This window comes from Neoarius graeffei, chromosome 6 (assembly GCF_027579695.1).
Source record: "Neoarius graeffei isolate fNeoGra1 chromosome 6, fNeoGra1.pri, whole genome shotgun sequence".
Classification (NCBI taxonomy): Eukaryota; Metazoa; Chordata; class Actinopteri; order Siluriformes; family Ariidae; genus Neoarius; species Neoarius graeffei.
In genome coordinates this window covers 42,138,510-42,156,783 of record NC_083574.1, presented here as the reverse complement: position 1 = coordinate 42,156,783, position 18,274 = coordinate 42,138,510, and the positions used below count along the sequence as shown (strand labels likewise).

The 18,274-nt window shown below is 42.3% G+C and overlaps 1 protein-coding gene across 4 annotated transcripts in view; it reads right to left on the bottom strand.

Annotated features, from left to right (window-relative positions):
* Positions 1-661: 661 nt before the first annotated feature.
* Positions 662-18,274, bottom strand: part of LOC132887900 (protein FAM107B-like) — a 338,230-nt gene continuing 320,617 nt past the window's right edge. For all 4 annotated transcript variants that reach the window (XM_060923673.1, XM_060923678.1, XM_060923679.1 and 1 more), the window contains 2 exons: positions 4,029-4,185; positions 662-1,755 (listed from right to left, as the gene is read on the bottom strand). In XM_060923673.1, coding sequence (XP_060779656.1) covers positions 1,636-1,755; positions 4,029-4,185 — 277 coding nt within the window. In that variant the 3' untranslated portion in view covers positions 662-1,635. The remainder of the gene's footprint in view (positions 1,756-4,028; positions 4,186-18,274) is intronic.

Here is an 18,274-nt window from a genome sequence, read left to right as displayed (position 1 = left end):
AAGGAAATAAACTGCCAATATACAGCTGCACTGTAATACATAAAATGGATGACTATGTTCCAGCTACAAGCCTTCATTTATATATTGCAAGGTGTTTGCTTGTAGCCGTAATTATCCAATATCTCTACCGGGCCAATATTAGCAGAAACTGCTAGACCAGATAATCTACGTTTTTGAGGATTTGGTTTGTTTCTTTAAAAAAAAAAAAAAACCTCAATTATTTTGTTTTTTTTCTCCCTTTCATGAAAAAAAAAAAAGTTGTACTGGAATTTTATACATTTTTTTGTAAACCACGCTTAGAACACATCAGTTAAGTTATGTGCTTCAATTAAATATTACTCATTTTATATTGAACATTGATAATATATTGAAAATCAGCCAGTACTCAAGGTTTCAGTATCGGCACTGCTTTTTAAAAAAAAGGGGGGGGGGGGGGGGGGGTCTCTCTGGATTGTGATTAGTCAGTCAACCATGCTCAAGGTTCACAATATGCTACTCTACCCCCCCCCACACACACACCCCAATTCTTTTGTTAAACTCATAAGTGCCATCTTGCAGCTCATTTTTTTATATTAAGCCCATCTAAATCTGTAAAATGAAATTGTTGAAATATGAATGAGTTTCGTCAGTCTTCATGACGAGTAAGAAGAAATAAACAAAATAACATGACAAAATAATATTTATTAAAAGAGGGTTTACAATTTAGACAGCATTACCGGTTCATTATTGGCTCAAATCTACAGAAATCTAAGAGTCATCAATACTGAACTAACAAACCAATGCATTGTTTCTAGAGCTTCTCGCACTCAACTACTATTCAGTTGTGGAAAATATATAGTGCTTTAACACAGCACTCAATAACATACTGAACAAATATTTTATGTAAAAAAAAAAAATCCTGAACACATCAACCTAGATCTACTATTGCTTAAAAGAGGTGAGTGCACAACTATGGGAAACAAAACGGACCAAAAAAAAAAACCAAGCTCTGTACATCACGCAACAAATCTTCAAACGTTGTACTGACAAGAACTCAAAATTGAAATTGTGAGGTGCTTTTTTGTTTTGATCAACCACCAGAAAGTCCTCAGGAGACCCTCTCCATCCCAAGGCAAAACCGAACAGAAACAAATCTCATTATTTTGGCTTACAAGAGTCCATCCAGTGTCCCATTTTCAACATGTGGAGATAAAAAATAATTTTAAAAAATTCTTTGAGTGGTTTTTGTTTTTCCAAAAGGAAAAAAAAAGAAAAGAAAGAAGCAAACAAAAAAAAAAAAGGAGAGAGAGCACCAAAGAAAGAGAAACAAATGGAAAGACTCTGTATAGGTTCTGTTCATCTTGCCATGCAAGTTCACCAAACACCAGCAGCCAGTGAAGACGAGGCTGCTTCATCATGTTTGAGTGTATGGTTTGTTTGTTTTTTCCCCCGACCTCTTCATTTGTTGCAGGTGTTCAGCATAAAGAGGTTAAGTGAATACTGGTTGTGTCTGCAAGCAGGCAATAGGAACCAAACATGGTCACTTAATTTCACAGGAACACAGGGAGCAGGAACACCAGGAAATCCCCATAAACTGCAGTCCAGTTGCCATGTCATCATGTGCCATGGACCTTTCCCAAATCTATCCCAACGTGTCTAAGTGGTTCGCTCCTGCTCCTCCACTTCCTGCTTGGTTCTTCTTAGATTGCTTTTCATTTTGACGAATTCCGGCGTGTTCTCCTGCTCCTCGTCCATCTTCTGTTGCTCCAACTCCAACTAGAGACAAAGAGACAGAAGGGTTTTTCAGTCTGTCCATATGCATGCTCCATTTCACCTTTTGTCATCTTGGTGTGTGCAATATCTGTATCTGTTTAATGCTCCAAACATCTCATCTCATTATCTCTAGCCGCTTTATCCTGTTCTACAGGGTCGCAGGCAAGCTGGAGTCTATCCCAGCTGACTACGGGCGAAAGGCGGGGTACACCCTGGACAAGTCGCCAGGTCATCACAGGGCTGACACACAGACACAGACAACCATTCACACTCACATTCACACCTACGGTCAATTTAGAGTCACCAGTTAACCTAACCTGCATGTCTTTGGACTGTGGGGGAAACCGGAGCACCCGGTGGAAACCCACGCGGACACGGGGAGAACATGCAAACTCCACACAGAAAGGCCCTCGCCGGCCACGGGGCTCGAACCCGGACCTTCTTGCTGTGAGGCAACAGCACTAACCACTACACCACCGTGCCGCCCTGCTCCAAACATCTGTACTCAAATTTAAATCCAAAGTGATCCAAGTTGGAAGGTTCCCCCTCCCCCCCTTGCCTACAGCCCTGGTAATACTGCAAACACTGCTACCCCTTTTCCACCAAATCAGTTCCAGGGCTGGTTCGGGGCCAGTGCTGGTTCACAACTCGTTCAACTTGCGAGCCAGCTGAGAACCAGTTTGCTTTTCCATAGCTCGCGGTGCTAAGCGGAGCCACATCAGTTACGTCGCTGTATACGTCAGTTACGGCGCTACGTTTACATAAACCTTGGCGCGAATATCAAAGCAAAAACAACACGGAAGCAGCAGCAGCGGCAACAACAATAATAATGGATGACTTCGCGTTTGTACAGCTGCTGCTTCTCGTCGCTTAAAAATGGCGATCTTTCGCGGCCTTGTTATTGTTGTTGGTCTTAACAACTCCGCCCCCCCGCTGATGTAAGCGATTCTTTCCTCTGGCCCAGCAGAGAGTTGGTGCTAGCCTGGAACTGGTTTTTCTGGGCCCAGAGCCAGTTCTTTGTCAGTGGAAACAGAAAACCCGGTTCCAAACTAAGCACTGGCCCCGAACCAGCCCTGGAACTGCTTTGGGGGAAAAGGGGCATGGGAAGTCTAAATGGCAGCGCTCTCTTTATGATCTGTGAATTCTGGCCCCAACAGTTCCTCAACCTCAGCTCCATCACTTGAATACATAATTGATCTTAACTAGAGATGTGTGCGGGACTGTTTTTAAATCCCACTCACACAGTCCTTAATTTCTTCATAAATTATACTTGTACCTGCTTGCAATATTTTAATTGGTTCTATTCCCCAAAATATAAAACAAGCTAGTGGCCTAATTTAAAAGAGAACTGAAGGCAAATTTTTTATCATCAAAATTCTAATCTCTCATTTTATTAAATATCAGAATGCATTTTTGATCGCTGTTTTGTCACTGCTATAGCAAGTTATGAGTGTTTGAAATATGCTCTGTAATATATCAGTCCATATGTCAAAGCAACGGACGTAAACGAGATTCGCTGAGACCTGTGCGAGACATCGTAGGATGGAAGTAAAACATACAGCGGAAATCAAAGTGACCGACATCTGCCAACGTTGTTAAAAGACGCGCGCGCCCTCTTTCGAATGCCGACGTAATCAAGCCGGAAGTTTTGTTCGTTTTGATAGCAATCAGGAAAGTTTGAAAAAAGTAGGCAGTAATCGTCATTTAAACTCGTTTTTGTGCAATATTTCGTTTGGAAAACAGTTTTCAAGATGGCGGCACTGACACCTGGCTGACACGTCACGTTTCGAAGTCTCGCACAAGTCTCGTGAAGATCGCGCGGATAAGCGACGCCTGCCGTCGACCAAATGAACTAAATTCAACATGGATAAAAACCGAATAGGCCGATAAGTATCATATTTAACTGCAATTAGTTGCCGATACGAGTCATGATATAAGGTTACTAAAACCGAAAATGTAATCAAATAACACGTTAATTAAGAAATAAAGCAAGTTTAAAAATGACTTCAGTTCTTCTTTAAACCACTGTACATTCATGTTAATGGACATGGTCACCATTTGTCCTGTGAGCTTCTTACCCACGCCCTTTATTCTGGCAACCTGCATCGCAGGAAAGTAAAACCTTCCCAATCATGTTCCATCCAACAGGATCTAGTGTTTATTAGCTGCCCCTTCTGGCAAGCTTTCAACAGAAGTGAACAGTGCACCTCTGATTTGTATCTGTATTCGCTTCAAACATATCTTGTTGTATACATCGTTACATCCTTCATGTGTACCTGTTCAAGTTTCTGCTGTCTCTTCATGAGCTCGATCTCCAGGTCACTTTGCTTCTTATGAGCTTCTTGTTCTGCCAGTTGCGCTTTCAGCACTTGATCTCTCTTTCTCTTCTCCATCACCTTCTGTAGCTCAGGCTTGTTCTGTGGAGCCAGACCCCTGTGAAACAAAAACGCACAATAAGGAAAAAACAACCAACCAACCAACCAACCAAAAAACACTTCTAGGAAAGCATAATCTTATTGTGAAGAATACCGTAGCAGTGTATTAGTCCAAATGAGACACATTTAAAAATGTCCCTGGTAGCAAAGTGATATTTGGTACATCAGCATGTGTATGTGCAAGAGGGAATGATGGAAAGACAAATCAGAGAAGAATCAGGCCATGACTGATATCAAGCATGCCCCTTTTCCACCAAATCAGTTCCAGGGCTGGTTCGGGGACAGTGCTTAGTTTGGAACCGGGTTTTCTGTTTCCACTGACAAAGAACTGGCTCTGGGGCCAGAAAAACCGGTTCCAGGCTAGCACCTAGTCTGGCTAACGTGACTTCAAAGCTCTGCAAGCATTTGGTCTGGCAAAGATATTAAGCCCAACCGTTTCCCAAAGTGCGTGGTTGACCCGCCTCCCTGAAATGCCTCAGTTTGCTACTGGTCGAAGCCAGAAAAGGCTGTGACGAAGCTTAAACCAAATCACATCACTCTTTCCTCTGACGTATGTGACGCGACGGGGCTAACTGGTAGATTAAACTCTTACCGAAGCCGGTCGGGAGCAAGGCGAAAATGGCCTTCCTTTCAATAAATACCTCCAGGGCTGCTCTTTGCCCCGTTTTCAATGAGAACTTCCCGTTGAATGCTTTCAATACAGCATCTACCGCTGTGTCAAAGGCTTGTCGCTGCTCCATGTTCGTAATGTTTCTAGTGAATGAAGCACTTCTGGCATAAATTCTGTAAACAATCTATAGCTTCCGGTCGCAGTTCTACTACGTCACTGCCTTGAACACGCCTCTACCCAGGGCCGTTGGAGATGCTCAAAGTTGATTGGCTCCCGATTTTTCAGGAGCTTGGAAGAGCTGGAGATAGCTTGCCTTGCCAAACTAAGCTCACAACAGGCCCTCGTGTTGCGTCACACTTAAGATGGGCGGGCCCAGGCTAGCTAGCACCAACTCTCTGCTGGGCCAGAGGAAAGAACTGCTTACGTCAGCGGGGGGGCGGAGTTGTTAAGACCAACAACAATAAGACCGCGAAAGATCACCGTTTTTAAGCAACGAGAAGCAGCAGCTGTACAAACGAAGTCATCCATTATTATTGTTGTTGTTGCTGCTGCTGCTTCTTCTTCTGCGTTGTTTTTGCTTCGATATTCGCGCCAAGGTTTATGCAAATGTAGCGATGTAACTGACGTATACAGCGACGTAATGACGTGGCTTCCCTTAGCACCGCGAGCTATGGAAAAGCAAACTGGTTCTCAGCTGGCTCGCAAGTTGAACGAGTTGTGAACCAGCACCAGCACTGGCCCCAAACCAGCCCTGGAACTCATCTGGTGGAAAAGGGGTAGCAGTGACTGACAGTTCCCCACGTGTCATCGTGGTAATCCCTGTCCTCCGATCAGAGAGAGAAAGTTGCATAATGTGAGATTAGGAACATCTGCCTGCTTCACATGTCCACGCCGCACTGACTGGTAACCAGTGGCGTCAAACCAAACCGAATTAAAATGATCACAATTTCACCACATTTCCAAATACAAAAAGAAGTACTGACTGAACAAAAGTCTCATTTTCCTTTGTCTCAATTTGGCCAGCACTGAAGCAGTTCTCTACAGAGTCTCCCAAATTTTAATTTATTTATTGGGGGGGGGGATAGAAGAGAGAAGGAAAGAGAAAGCAAAAGAAAGAGAAGGGGAAAAAAAAAAAAGAGAGAAAAAGAAAGCAAGAGCTCACTCTAGCTTCAGGAGGTCATTAGTTCAAATCTTAATGCCAATCGTGGGCATCTGGGAGCTCGTGTATATGGGAAAAGGACATTCAGCATGTGTTCAGTTTCTTCCGACGTTGCATAAGAAACAGTTAAAAACGATGTAGTGGCAGACCAGCTGCAAATGTCTCGCAGGAAGGAGGAGTGCGTGATAACCCTCACACTCTCACATATTTACTGGTTGTGCAACAGGAAGAACTTGCTAGCAGGCAATCTGGGTGAAAATCCAAATAAATATTTTGGATGAAATTGGGGTTAAATCCTCACACTGTGTGGGTATGAAATGTGCTCTGGGATGGAAAGGCATCTAAAAGCCATTGTGCTCAAGAATGGTCTGACTGAAACAAATCCACAACATCTGGAAGAAAGAAAGAAAAAGAAAAATCGGAGGAAGCCAAAAAGGCTCGAGAATGGTAACGTCTGATGAAATGAGATGTGCTGTATGTCAGGGAGTGTGTTTAAAAGCACCCTTGACACTCAGTACAAACCTGAATGGAACAACTAGTCACAGTCTGGCTTTTTCATCAAAAATTAACTTTTGACTGAAATGCATGAGGTTTATCAGCACTCCAAAAGCACAAACAGCGACAGCAGATTCAAAAAGTGTGCGTACTTACTGTATATTAAAGAAGAAAAAAAAACTCCCAAAAAACCCACAACAACCCCACACCTGTGGTGAGCAACTTGGCAAATCAACTACATTTACAGGAACTAAAGTAGACCGTGACTATTAATAGTAACTAATGATTATAAACTCAACAAAAATAAAAACTTGACACTCGTTTCAAAGTCAATAATTTGAACATTTTGGAAAATAGGTTTGAAATAACGATTGTATTCAATTATCTTGTCATTAAAGATGCTATAGCATACAGATCATGTTTGTCATGGAATCAGTTCCACCGGAAATGCGACGACAATGTCCATGATCAAAAACTGTGAGTCACAACTTAATGAAATCATGTCAATATCGGGTGTGTCCTCCATGGGCGTTCACAACTGCGATACGACGTCTCCTCATGGATTGGATGATGCGTCTGAACACAGCTTGGGGAATGCGCCGCCATATTTGTACCAACATGGCACCAAGCTCCTGCAAGTTCTGCGGAGGGTTCCAGTGGTGCCAGTTTGATGGAGACGTGTCTGGAGATTATGGATGGTCTGTCGACTGCATCCCATAACCCTCGCAACGTCAGTGACGGATGTTCCCGTATTCAGCATGCCAATGGCACGTTCACGCTGAATGTTTGACAGTCGTGGCATTGCAAATTAACGAATAATTAACCATAAAACCTTGTTTTTCTGAGATGACACTCTACTCTGCTACCGTGAGATCAACTGCATGTGTATCAATAGGTCAGGTCACTTGTCTCACATGGAAACGTGATTTTAGCGTGCAGTGCTCTCGCACGTGGTACGTAGGCCTGACCAGTAGAATGAATGTGTGACGTAATGCCCTTGACAATGCATTTAACCATAATCACAACAAGAACTCTTTCAAGAAAAGTTTCTAAACACTATTTGAAAAATAATGAGTGTCAAGTTTATTTTTGCTGAGTATATTTAAATGAACACGATGAGGGTAATGAACGTCACAACAGTATCAAACTATTGTGAAGCTATAAATTCCCTTCCATGGTTACTGATGATAGTTTCTTGTAAACATCGCCAAATGACCTTTGCTCCATCTGAGGGAGGGGGAAAAAAAAAAAAAACCACCTGTGCAGAACTGTATTTCTGGGACGTTACCTACATTTCAGACATAATTACCATTGAAGCCTGGTGATGTTAATTAATAGAAAGGCTAAATAAATATTAAAATACCCATCAACAGCTCAAAGTGATGACAAAATGCATAATATTAGGGTTGAGCCGGGTAGCACCGTAGGCAAACAATTACACATACAAGGGCATAAAAGAAAGAAAGAACGAACAACTTTATCCATCACACACTTGCGAAACTCCTCTCTGCATTTAACCCGTCTGAAGCAGTGAACACACACATGCGCATACGTGAGCACTGAGCAGCCATGCTAACAGCGCCTGGGGAGCAGTTGGGAGTTCGGTGCCTCGCTCAAGGGCACCTCAGCCCAAGGCCGTCCCATATTAACCTAACCGCATGTCTTTGGACTGTGGGGGAAACCCACACAGACACGAGGAGAACATGCAAACTCCACACAGAAAGGCCCTCGCCAGCCGCTGGGTTCGAACCCAGAACCTTCTTGCTGTGAGGCGACCGTGCTAACCACTACACCACCGTGCCGCCCATCCTGTGAAAAAAAACCCCACAGGCATCTTAAAAGTAGATAAAAAGAACCCAGTCATTTGTTTAACTGGGTTCTCTTTATCTACTTTTAGGACTTGTGTGAAAATCTGATGATGTTTTAGGTCATACTTATGCAGAAATATTCAGTGAGGCGACAGCGCTAACCACTACACCACCGTGCTGCCCCAGATCACATCTCTCCACACAAACTAAAGGCGCAGATGCCGACTTTTTCACGGACTGTAACGGCATTTGCTTATGTAGTAATTTTAATACAGAATTTACTCTGATGAAATTATTCAGACACTCCAACGCCCGCCCCCCCCCAAAAAAAATCGGATCTGCACGAGCCGTGAAAAAGGCACGCCGTTTGCATCCCTGTTTAAACTCATAGGTTAACCGACTTTAACCGGCTAATGAGGCTTGGTGGTCGATCAAGATTTTTTTTAGTTTTCACCATCCCTAGTTCAAACCTAGGAACACAAAACACATGGTTCTTTTCTCTTCGGCCAATGGATGATTGATTGAGGAGTCCACCTTGTTCATATTACAGATGTGTTGGCAAAGTGGGTTTAAATAAAATTTCCCCTTACTGGAGATCAAATCTAGAGGGAGCTCACTATAAGTAAATCATTTTACACGACTCATAATATCTTGGTTCTGCAAAAGTTGAAAATAATCAGCTTCAAGGCATTGGGTAACAGCAATATGGGTATTAATTAAATAGTCTCAATGAGGCTGTAGCTCATACTGGTCATAAAATCATAAATATGACAAGTGGCGCCACCATCTTGACAATTTTTATGCACACCCACCTGGGGAACATTGTATGCAAGTTTGATCGAATTTCCATCAATCCTGTAGGAGGAGTAGTGATTTTTTTTTTTTTTGTAAATCGTGGATGGACGATGACGGACAACACATGATCGCATACGCCAGTGTTTCTCAAACTTTCAGACCAAGGACCACTTTGTCCCAAAAAAAAAAATTTCAGGGACCACCTGTCAACACCCACACACACAGACCATACAGAGATGTGTACTATTAGGTGTTTTTAATTGAAAAAATTATGGTTAACTAAATACATTAAAGGCCTATCCATTCCATATCCTCCGTGGTTTTTAAAGGCAAAAGTATGGAGGTTTAAAATTCAGCAAACAGTTAATCAGAACATTTCATATCAATAGTTCAAAATTGTTCAAAATTAGGAGTTGGGGACTCAATGCTAACGGAATCTTCTTTTCTTTGCATTTTCTCCTTATTGACGCTTGTGTCGGTAGCGTCAGGTTTTTTCCTCTTAACTGAACTTGTCAGCCACTTCTCCATCCTTATTGTTTCACTTTCAGTAAATTAAAAAAAATCGCCACGAACACGAGCTAGTTAGGATTAGCCTATTATATGTTCAGAATTTTCGTTTGCTTGTTTTCAGGTCTGCCTGCCTGTTTGGCAGAGATTTGTGAGGTGACTGTTGCCTAGAGACGAGAGGCGGAATAAGAGCACGTGCACACTACAAGTTTTATGTGGTGCAAATTCAGATGCAGAACGCTTTTTAAATAATAATAATGACGAAATTACAGGCCCGTTTGATTGCCGTTAAAAACAAGATTGGATAAATTTAACTTTCTAATAATGTTACAAAGCATACGCTAGCTTATCTTGAAAACGCTGACTACATTTGTAGATCACCTCGCGGACCACTTGAGGTCTCTCGCAGACCACCAGTGGTCTGTGGACCACACTTTGCCAAACACTGGCATACGCTCATCCGGTCTGGCCTGCGGCTGAATGAGCTTTAAAAAAAAAAACCCACACATTATTCTGACATCTTTTGTTCCTTGAAAGACAGAGGGTGCTTAGCCCTGCTGTCCCTTTTACACCAGCCAGCCCTGAGCATGCAGCTTAGTGCATAGCCAGGAATAGAGTGCACGGTTAGTTGGATATCCCATTCTGGTTATATCCCTACCTTGCGCAAAGTGCTCCTGGATCCACCACAACCATGGATCAGGATAAATCAGTCAGTCAGTCAATGAAGATGAAATTCTCACTAAGCAAAGACTCATCTTTTTCAATATACCATCAAATATCATCATTTTGGCTGTTCGTATAAGTAAATCACACACAGACACTGCCACATCCAGAACCCAAGTGTCACCTGGGATTGAAGACCATATTCAATACTTTATCCTTAAAAAAAAAAAGAAAAAAAAAAAAAAGAATTAAAAATAGGTACCCTATGGGTCCATGTGGCTACTGCTTATAAATAAGTTTTTCTGATCCCATGTCCATACAGTATTTATATAGCATATATACGTCACCAATGATACTCGCCTCATCTCTTGTAAGCATCACCAAACTGTGAGCAGCATCAGGGCTTGTGGTATTTTGGTTAATAGGGCAATTCCATGTAAATGTCAACCTCACCATGCAAAAATAAAGCAACATGTAATACATCAAAACCACTCCCAGAGATATCACCTAGGCCTGTATTTTACAGATGTGAATAAGTTGAACCAATTTGTAACCAACCTAATATGTCACTGTCAGTCTTTCTTTCTTATAATGTAAAACCCAAGCTAAAATCAACTTTGATCATGTACAATTCTATATTATTGCCACAAGCCACAGAAATGTATGCTAAAATCCACAAAACAGCAAAACAATAGCCATCCTAAATATTATTTAAGAACTTTGATAGTTTTAGCTGATATTTAGAGAGTTTTTCAAAGGGTTATGGTGGTTAAATTGCTGATTTTCTAAACATATGCCATGTCTATTTCAGACGCGTCACATCCATAACGGAATTTCGTCACATCCATAACGCTGACTTTTCCTTCTGAAACTCTGCATGAAATACAAAATATTTTAAACAAAGATTTTTTTAATATTCACCTTGGACCCCTCTATCAAATGGATATCTCCATTTCGACATTAGGTTTACAATTTCACAGAGTTTGATAAAAATGTACAGTCACCCAAGAAAAGTGATACTTTTTCTGTCACATCCATAACGCATCTTTTATTGGCATTTTCTGGCATGCCCTAGATGTACTATGGGAATTGTTCTTGTTCTATCACTTCTCCAGTATGGTACAGCCTTAAAATATGCAACACCTGTTTAAATACTGGGAGACAATAAAACATGCACTGGGTCATTTGTTGCCATTTTGAGTTCAAGTGTCACGTCCATAACGCTGGAATTGCTCGTTACCGATTTTGTTTACTGTGTTTTGTTCCAAATATAGCGCTGTGAACTATATTTTCAAAACAGTAATAAGAAAGCGCTTGTACACTGTCTTAGAAGCATTATTTAGTGCTAATGAGCACATTTTGTTTCACAAGTATAGTGTAAAAACTAAAATAAAAAACTAAAAAAAAAAGCGAATAGAAGTTTGACCAATTATGCTTTTAACTTTTACTCTTAGTTTTCACAAAGGAGCTCATTTATTACTCCGCCAAGGAGGTTATGTTTTCGGTAGCGTTGGTTTGTTTGTTGGTTTGTTTGTTAGCAAGCAACATTACGGAAAAAGTTATGAACAGATTGCTCTGAAATTTTTTCCTGAGGTGTGACTGGGCACAAGTAACAATCCATTAAATTTTGGCGGTGATCCGGATCACCTTCTGGATCCCGGATTTTTTTAAAAGGATTAATTTTTTCCCCATTGAAATGAATGGGTGCGTGACGCAAAAAACTGATTTTTCCTTCTGTAGGCCAAACCGTAAGGTGTAAAGTCATGAAACTTGGTAGACTGATAGAGGAGTGGACCCTGATTGATTTCATCAAGTTTCATTTTGGTACGTCTCACGCTCTAGCGCCACCAACTGATCACAGTCTTACATGCGTTCATGCACGTAACTTTTGATCCGTATGTCCGATTTTCATGAGTCTGGTGCCGTTGGAATCCTTGGAGCTAGACGATTCCAATGCACCCTATGACGTCATTCTCCGCCTCATTAGATTTTCCGCCATTTTGAATTTTGTCCAAAGTGAAGGTAGAGTGACCCTGGGCCCATGTTTTGTCCGTTCATCACGAAACTTGGCACACATGATCTCCAGTCCATGCTTAATGAATGATATTCGTTTCACTCTCATACGTCAAAGCGTTCGCCCGTGGCAGCCAATCAAAATCGATGGCGAAGCCACCAAACAGGAAGTGAGCTCATATCACAGAAACGCTTTGACGTATCAAGACCATATTTAGTGGCATGACTTTGGACACCATCCAAACTACCCTCATCAAATATGGTGTCATTTGGCCACTAGGGGGCGTCACAATTAGCAAAAACATATTTTGGCTCATATCTCAAACGCTTTGACGTATCAAGACCATATTTGTTGAGATGACTTTCGGCACCAGTTCATGTACCCTCATCAAATTTGGTGTCATTTGGCATCTAGGGGGCGCCACAATGAGCAAAAACGTGTTTTGGGTCATCTCTTTACGGATTTAGAATTACATCTAAATTTTCATGTTAGTGATGCTCTGGGATGTCCCTGTAAAGAACCTTGCCAGCCTGTCATCTCTGTATGAGAATCCGCCTTGTGTCTTGGCCAAACTTTCGCGTGTTGACACAAAACTCGTGTGGGCGTGCGGTCGCCTCTCTTGCCGGGTCGCCATGGCGGCGCACCTGAGCAAGCACACTTTCGCATTTTCTCTGGAAATGCATTCTAATTATTATTATTACCTCCATCAAGGAGGTTATGTTTCGGTAGCATTGGTTTCTTTGTTTGTTGGTTTGTCTGTTAGCAACATTACAGTAAAAGTAATGAACGGATTGCTCTGAAATTTTTTCCAGAGGTGTGACTGGGCACAAGTAACAATCCATTAAATTTTGGTGGTGATCCGGATTACCTTCTGGATCCCGGATTTTTTTTTTAAAGGATTCTTGGCGGAGGTCTGCGCTCTCAGAGTGCTTTTCTAGTTCCCACATACCGTAGGACTTTTGTGATTGCAAACTGAGCAGATCGCTCAAGATTCCAACGTTGTCTTTGCTGCCTTCGAGTTTTTGTTGAATGGCTGGAAATCTTGGCATAAATATCTGCCAAAAAGCTCAAAAAAAAAAAACCCTTACAAAACCTTTCATTTGACCAAACAAAAGCTGTGATAATCAGAAGGTAAACTTTCTTAAAATCAACACCACTTACTTGATATCAAAATCAGTCGCCTTGGCGAACCACGAGGTGAATTTCGTTTATCTTTTTATCTTCCGATACTACGAAGTTAACAAGGTTTCTCATATTTCGTTTCTGGTTCTGAAGTTTATCAAGAAGTAGAACGGGTAATCGAACTTGATCAGGATAAGTGCTGATTGGTTACGATGTTTCGCTATTGTTACGCTCATTCTTACAACACAATGGCATCGTGGCTTCGCCACTCGTTCTTGTGTACCTTTGATAACACGAGATCAACTGTTCATATCGCAAGATCATGAGTTGCCCTTCTGGTGATTGTAATGCTTGTGTGTATGTGCAGTGCGCTATTGTTACACTCATTCTTACATCATGAGGACATCGTGGCTCTGCCTCTACGAGGCAGTAGCCACAAAAAATCCATCCATCCATCATCTGTAGCTGCTTATCCTGTTCTACAGGGTCACAGGCAAGCTGGAGCCTATCCCAGCTGACTATGGGCGAGAGGCGGGGTACACCCTGGACAAGTCGCCAGGTCATCACAGGGCTGACACATAGACACAGACAACCATTCACACTCACATTCACACCTACGGTCAATTTAGAGTCACCAGTTAACCTAACCTGCATGTCTTTGGACTGTGGGGGAAACCGGAGCACCCAGAGGAAACCCACGCGGACACGGGGAGAACATGCAAACTTCGCACAGAAAGGCCTTCGCCGGATACTGGGCTCGAACCCGGACCTTCTTGCTGTGAGGTGACAGCGCTAACCACTACACCACCGTGCCACCACAAAAAATAAATAAATAAATAAATAAATAAATAAATATATTCTGCTTAATTTTAACATTAAGCATGACTGTATCATGTGATGAAGAATGGGTTGGTGTCAGAGAAAACCTGATTGTTAGCTGAACCCAAAAAGGAATAAAAATCACTCTGAATAATCCTGTCACTGACTTCCATAATCCCTAATTAACCCACATCAGAATCACTAGCTGCAAGCATCACACTATGACAGAAGTATGAGAGGTTAAAGCACTTCTAGGGTTTCACTGACTGCCGGTTCATCCAGAGCAGACTGAAAAACTATAATGCCCTCTCAGGACAGACTCCACTCCACTCTCCAGGATTCGCTCTGACTCGCGATGAACTACTATCCAAAACACTAAAAGGCAGAGGACAAAACACTTTATTACATAAACTCCTCCAGCTCACACCAACCCACTGTTATGTAATCCGTGACATTGTAGACTGCCTCCATCACCGTCTGCTCTTCACATCCTGCTCGGCCACTTAATCTTTAATATGCACACAAACGCTTCTAAATGACGAAGACGGAAGGGGCAAGAACGTGGGAGAGTGTGCGAGATGGGAGGAAGGAGGGCAGGAAAACCAGACTGATGTGAGGGATGATGCTGTAATCCTGCTTATGTAACTGTTCATATCTGCTCGTCCCTACAATTGTCACGCATCACTGCTCGATCTAATCCTGTCCAGACTGCTACGCTTTCAGCCAAAACGCACATTAAATAATTTAGATCTCTAGTAGACATGACTTCTGTTATAACAATCCTCAACCACTCTTGAGTAAAAAGGGAGGACAAATTCAGAGACGTTTTATAACGCAAGCATCCGGGTAACCAATTTGGCGTGGCCGTATACCTTCAGTGGTACTTCCTTAAAGCTACTAAACAAACATGCACAAGGATGCGTACGATATCAAGCTCAGAGCGAATAACCATCAAGCTTAGAGAAAAGTGAGACGGAGACAGACATTACTGGCTTGTTCTTAGCATTTTTTCCCCCTCATTCCTGTCTACTTGGAGACAGACAGCACATTACAAAACGCCCTGCCAGGAAAACGTTTTACATCAGAAACTGAAAGCTCTAACAATTTAAGGTTGTTTCCCCCCCCCCTCTCTACAGAGTGTGTGTACAGGAAACCGCGAGCCACATAAAAGCTCAAGCCTGTGGCATGCTCCTGGATCTTTCTCTCCATTATACCACAGTGCTGTTGAACTCTTAAATCTGATTGGTCAGAAGGTGTTGATTAAATTTACTCGAACAGCAGCTCAATAGGCGCTCGTTCTAATATGTTCGATCATTCAGAAGCTTGTATGGTGGACACGCTACATAATGTACGATCAGTAAAGAATGGGTTTAAAAACAAGCTGTTATTTAACAAAGAAAAATACAGAACAGGTTGCAGCTTTGTGAGAGACGATACTTGTTTAACATTTATGGAAGGAGTCTCCAGTTTCAGTCGTCATTTGTAAACGTCGGAGTTTTCCACCATGAGAAAGCCTTTGCGCTGTATGATTTCGCTGTAATATGACAAACTGCTTTTTTGCCTTATTTCTTATGCTTCAAGAGAGACTGGTGAGAGAACGACCGTTTATAGCCGATTATAGTTAGTAATTCATCCGGCCGACAGGTTATGCCATCACGTGTTGTCCATTGTCCATCTTTCACGAAAATCGCTTCTTCTCTCTCAATTCTTCACCGATTTTTATTCTTTTTGGCAGGAAGGTAGGTCTGCCTGGGGTGCATATAGCTTCTACCCGGATTTACATAATAGCAATTAATAATGAAGATGAGATACGGAGTAATTAAACCCTAATGAAGTGTTTCCACACAAATCACTTCTCCCTCAATTCTTCAGCCATTTTGATTCTTTCTAGCATGAAGGTAGGGGGACCTAGAGTGTAGAGGTCTGCGCGGGTCGGATTTTTCAGTCCCGCTCCCGCATTGTGCAGTCCCGCTCCCGCCCGCAAAGAATTATGATTTTCAGTCCCGCTCCCGCCCGCCATATTTTGTCCCGCTCCTGCCCACAAATCCCACATGATGCAGACGTTCGCGTTATTTCTCAGGAAAGTTCTTGTCTTGACACAGCATGATCCCCTACTTTGAGTGGATTTGAGCATAAATATCTACAGCTCACGTTCACGTTTGTTATTATTTACCTTGTTTCTGAATTCGGAATGTTGAAATGGCAGCATGTAGACCTAATAATAATAATTTCAGTAGGCTAGTCCGATTTCAGGACTCTTGACTTTTTAACGGTAAATGTACTGTACCTCTTTTTAAAGCAGCACTTACTTTTGAAGCACTGTGAGCTTCAGTAGAGGAGCTCTGCTCTTCTGCCATGATCGGAGATCTCAAACACGGAAGAGGAAAGGAATCGGAAACGTACGAGAGATATTTATCCTCTCCTGGATCAGAATCAGAATTCTGATGACCAGCTCATCTAAGGTGTCATTGAGGCATCATGTTAGTGTGGGTCACTGGAGGCTGGGTGTGAACGGCGAGTCATTAGAGTGATCAAAGGATTGCCTGTTAGGGTGATCAATGGCAAATTTAAGATGCCATTCCTCACTCAATCTGGCAATCTGACTCTCTCTGCAAATTTAGGCATCTTAAAATGTTTTTATTAATGCCAAATAAAATATCCAGCACAAATTATATATGATAGACATAAATTAATAATTTATAAATTTTATTTTAAACACGTTTTTAGTTAGCGGGACTGCAGCTCATCATCGCTCCCGCCTGCATATGTGCACTCCTGCTCGTGCCCGCAATGAGCTTTCAAAATTTGTCCCGCGCCGCACTGCTTTGCGGCGGGTCCCGCGGGACTCTCGCGGGAGTGCAGGGCTCTACTAGGGTGCATATAACTTCTACCCAGATTTGCTTAATTACAGTTAAGTAAGTTATGGACTAATTAAGCTTTAATGAGCAGTTCAACAAAAATCATGTCTTCTCTGTCAATTCTTCGCCGTTTTGGATTCTTTCTGGCAAATAGGTCAGTATTCCTAGGGTGTATATAGCTTCTATATAGATTGCAACACTTATAGAGATCTTGCAGTCACGTGACCGGAAAGTACACAACCGCCATCGTGTCGGTCAAAAACACCGCTGAATACTGCTGCACTCGTGTACAGAATGGATCAATTTCAACCGACGGACTACACGGCTCATTTTTCTAATGAACAGATAACTAAATATATGTCTAAAATAAACGATCTACAGATTGTGACCGTTATGGCTTTCCGGACGGAGTTTTCACGACCGGATTTTGAACTGCCAGCGGAATACCCGGACGTGTATGATTACCTCATCAACTTTCCCTCGCTGTTCAGTGGTGAAGCACTGCGTGCTTATAAATCTCTGGACAGTTTTCTTTACAGAAATTCAGGATTTGTCAGCGACTCAGATGTGGCATCTTGTAAACAAGAAAATGATCCTCACTGGATGGGTAAGTCACTTAAGTATTGAGTATAGCACTGACCAGCCGATTATAGAATAGAATAAGGTAATTCCAAATCGTCCGTGTTGTTTACATGGATCTGGCGTTGGAGAGGTAGAGGCTTGGCAGTGGAGATTTGAGTGGCTGTTTTCTGAGCTTAGTCAACAGGCCGGCTCTGCAGCCTCGCTTTTGCTTCGGCTCCCGGCGCTGTCTCCTTCGCTTTGCTTCCGATAACAATCCACGGAGACCCCGCTGGTCTCGCAATCTGGTCTCGTCCGGAATGTGTTTTTTTTTTCCTCGTCCGGAATGTTGTGCATGCGATGGAAATCGCTACAAACCGTCATTTTCTGCTGGAAACCAATGTCCTGTAAGTCCATACGGTTGTAGTGGATATTGAAGTCCGGTACAGACGAACAACACGCAAAAATACACACAAAAAACATAAAAACCGTGCACAGGTAGGGAGAGCTTGTAGCCGCAGCCGTTGTAGTAGAATTGTATATAGTAGGGTTTTCCAGAAGAAAAGGTAGAAGCAGAAGTAGAACCAGAAGCAGAAGGCGGAATATGGCGTTTGACCTACAAGATGGCGTCTGTCACAATCTGGATCGGCTGTGACGTCACATGCAAGATCTCTATTGC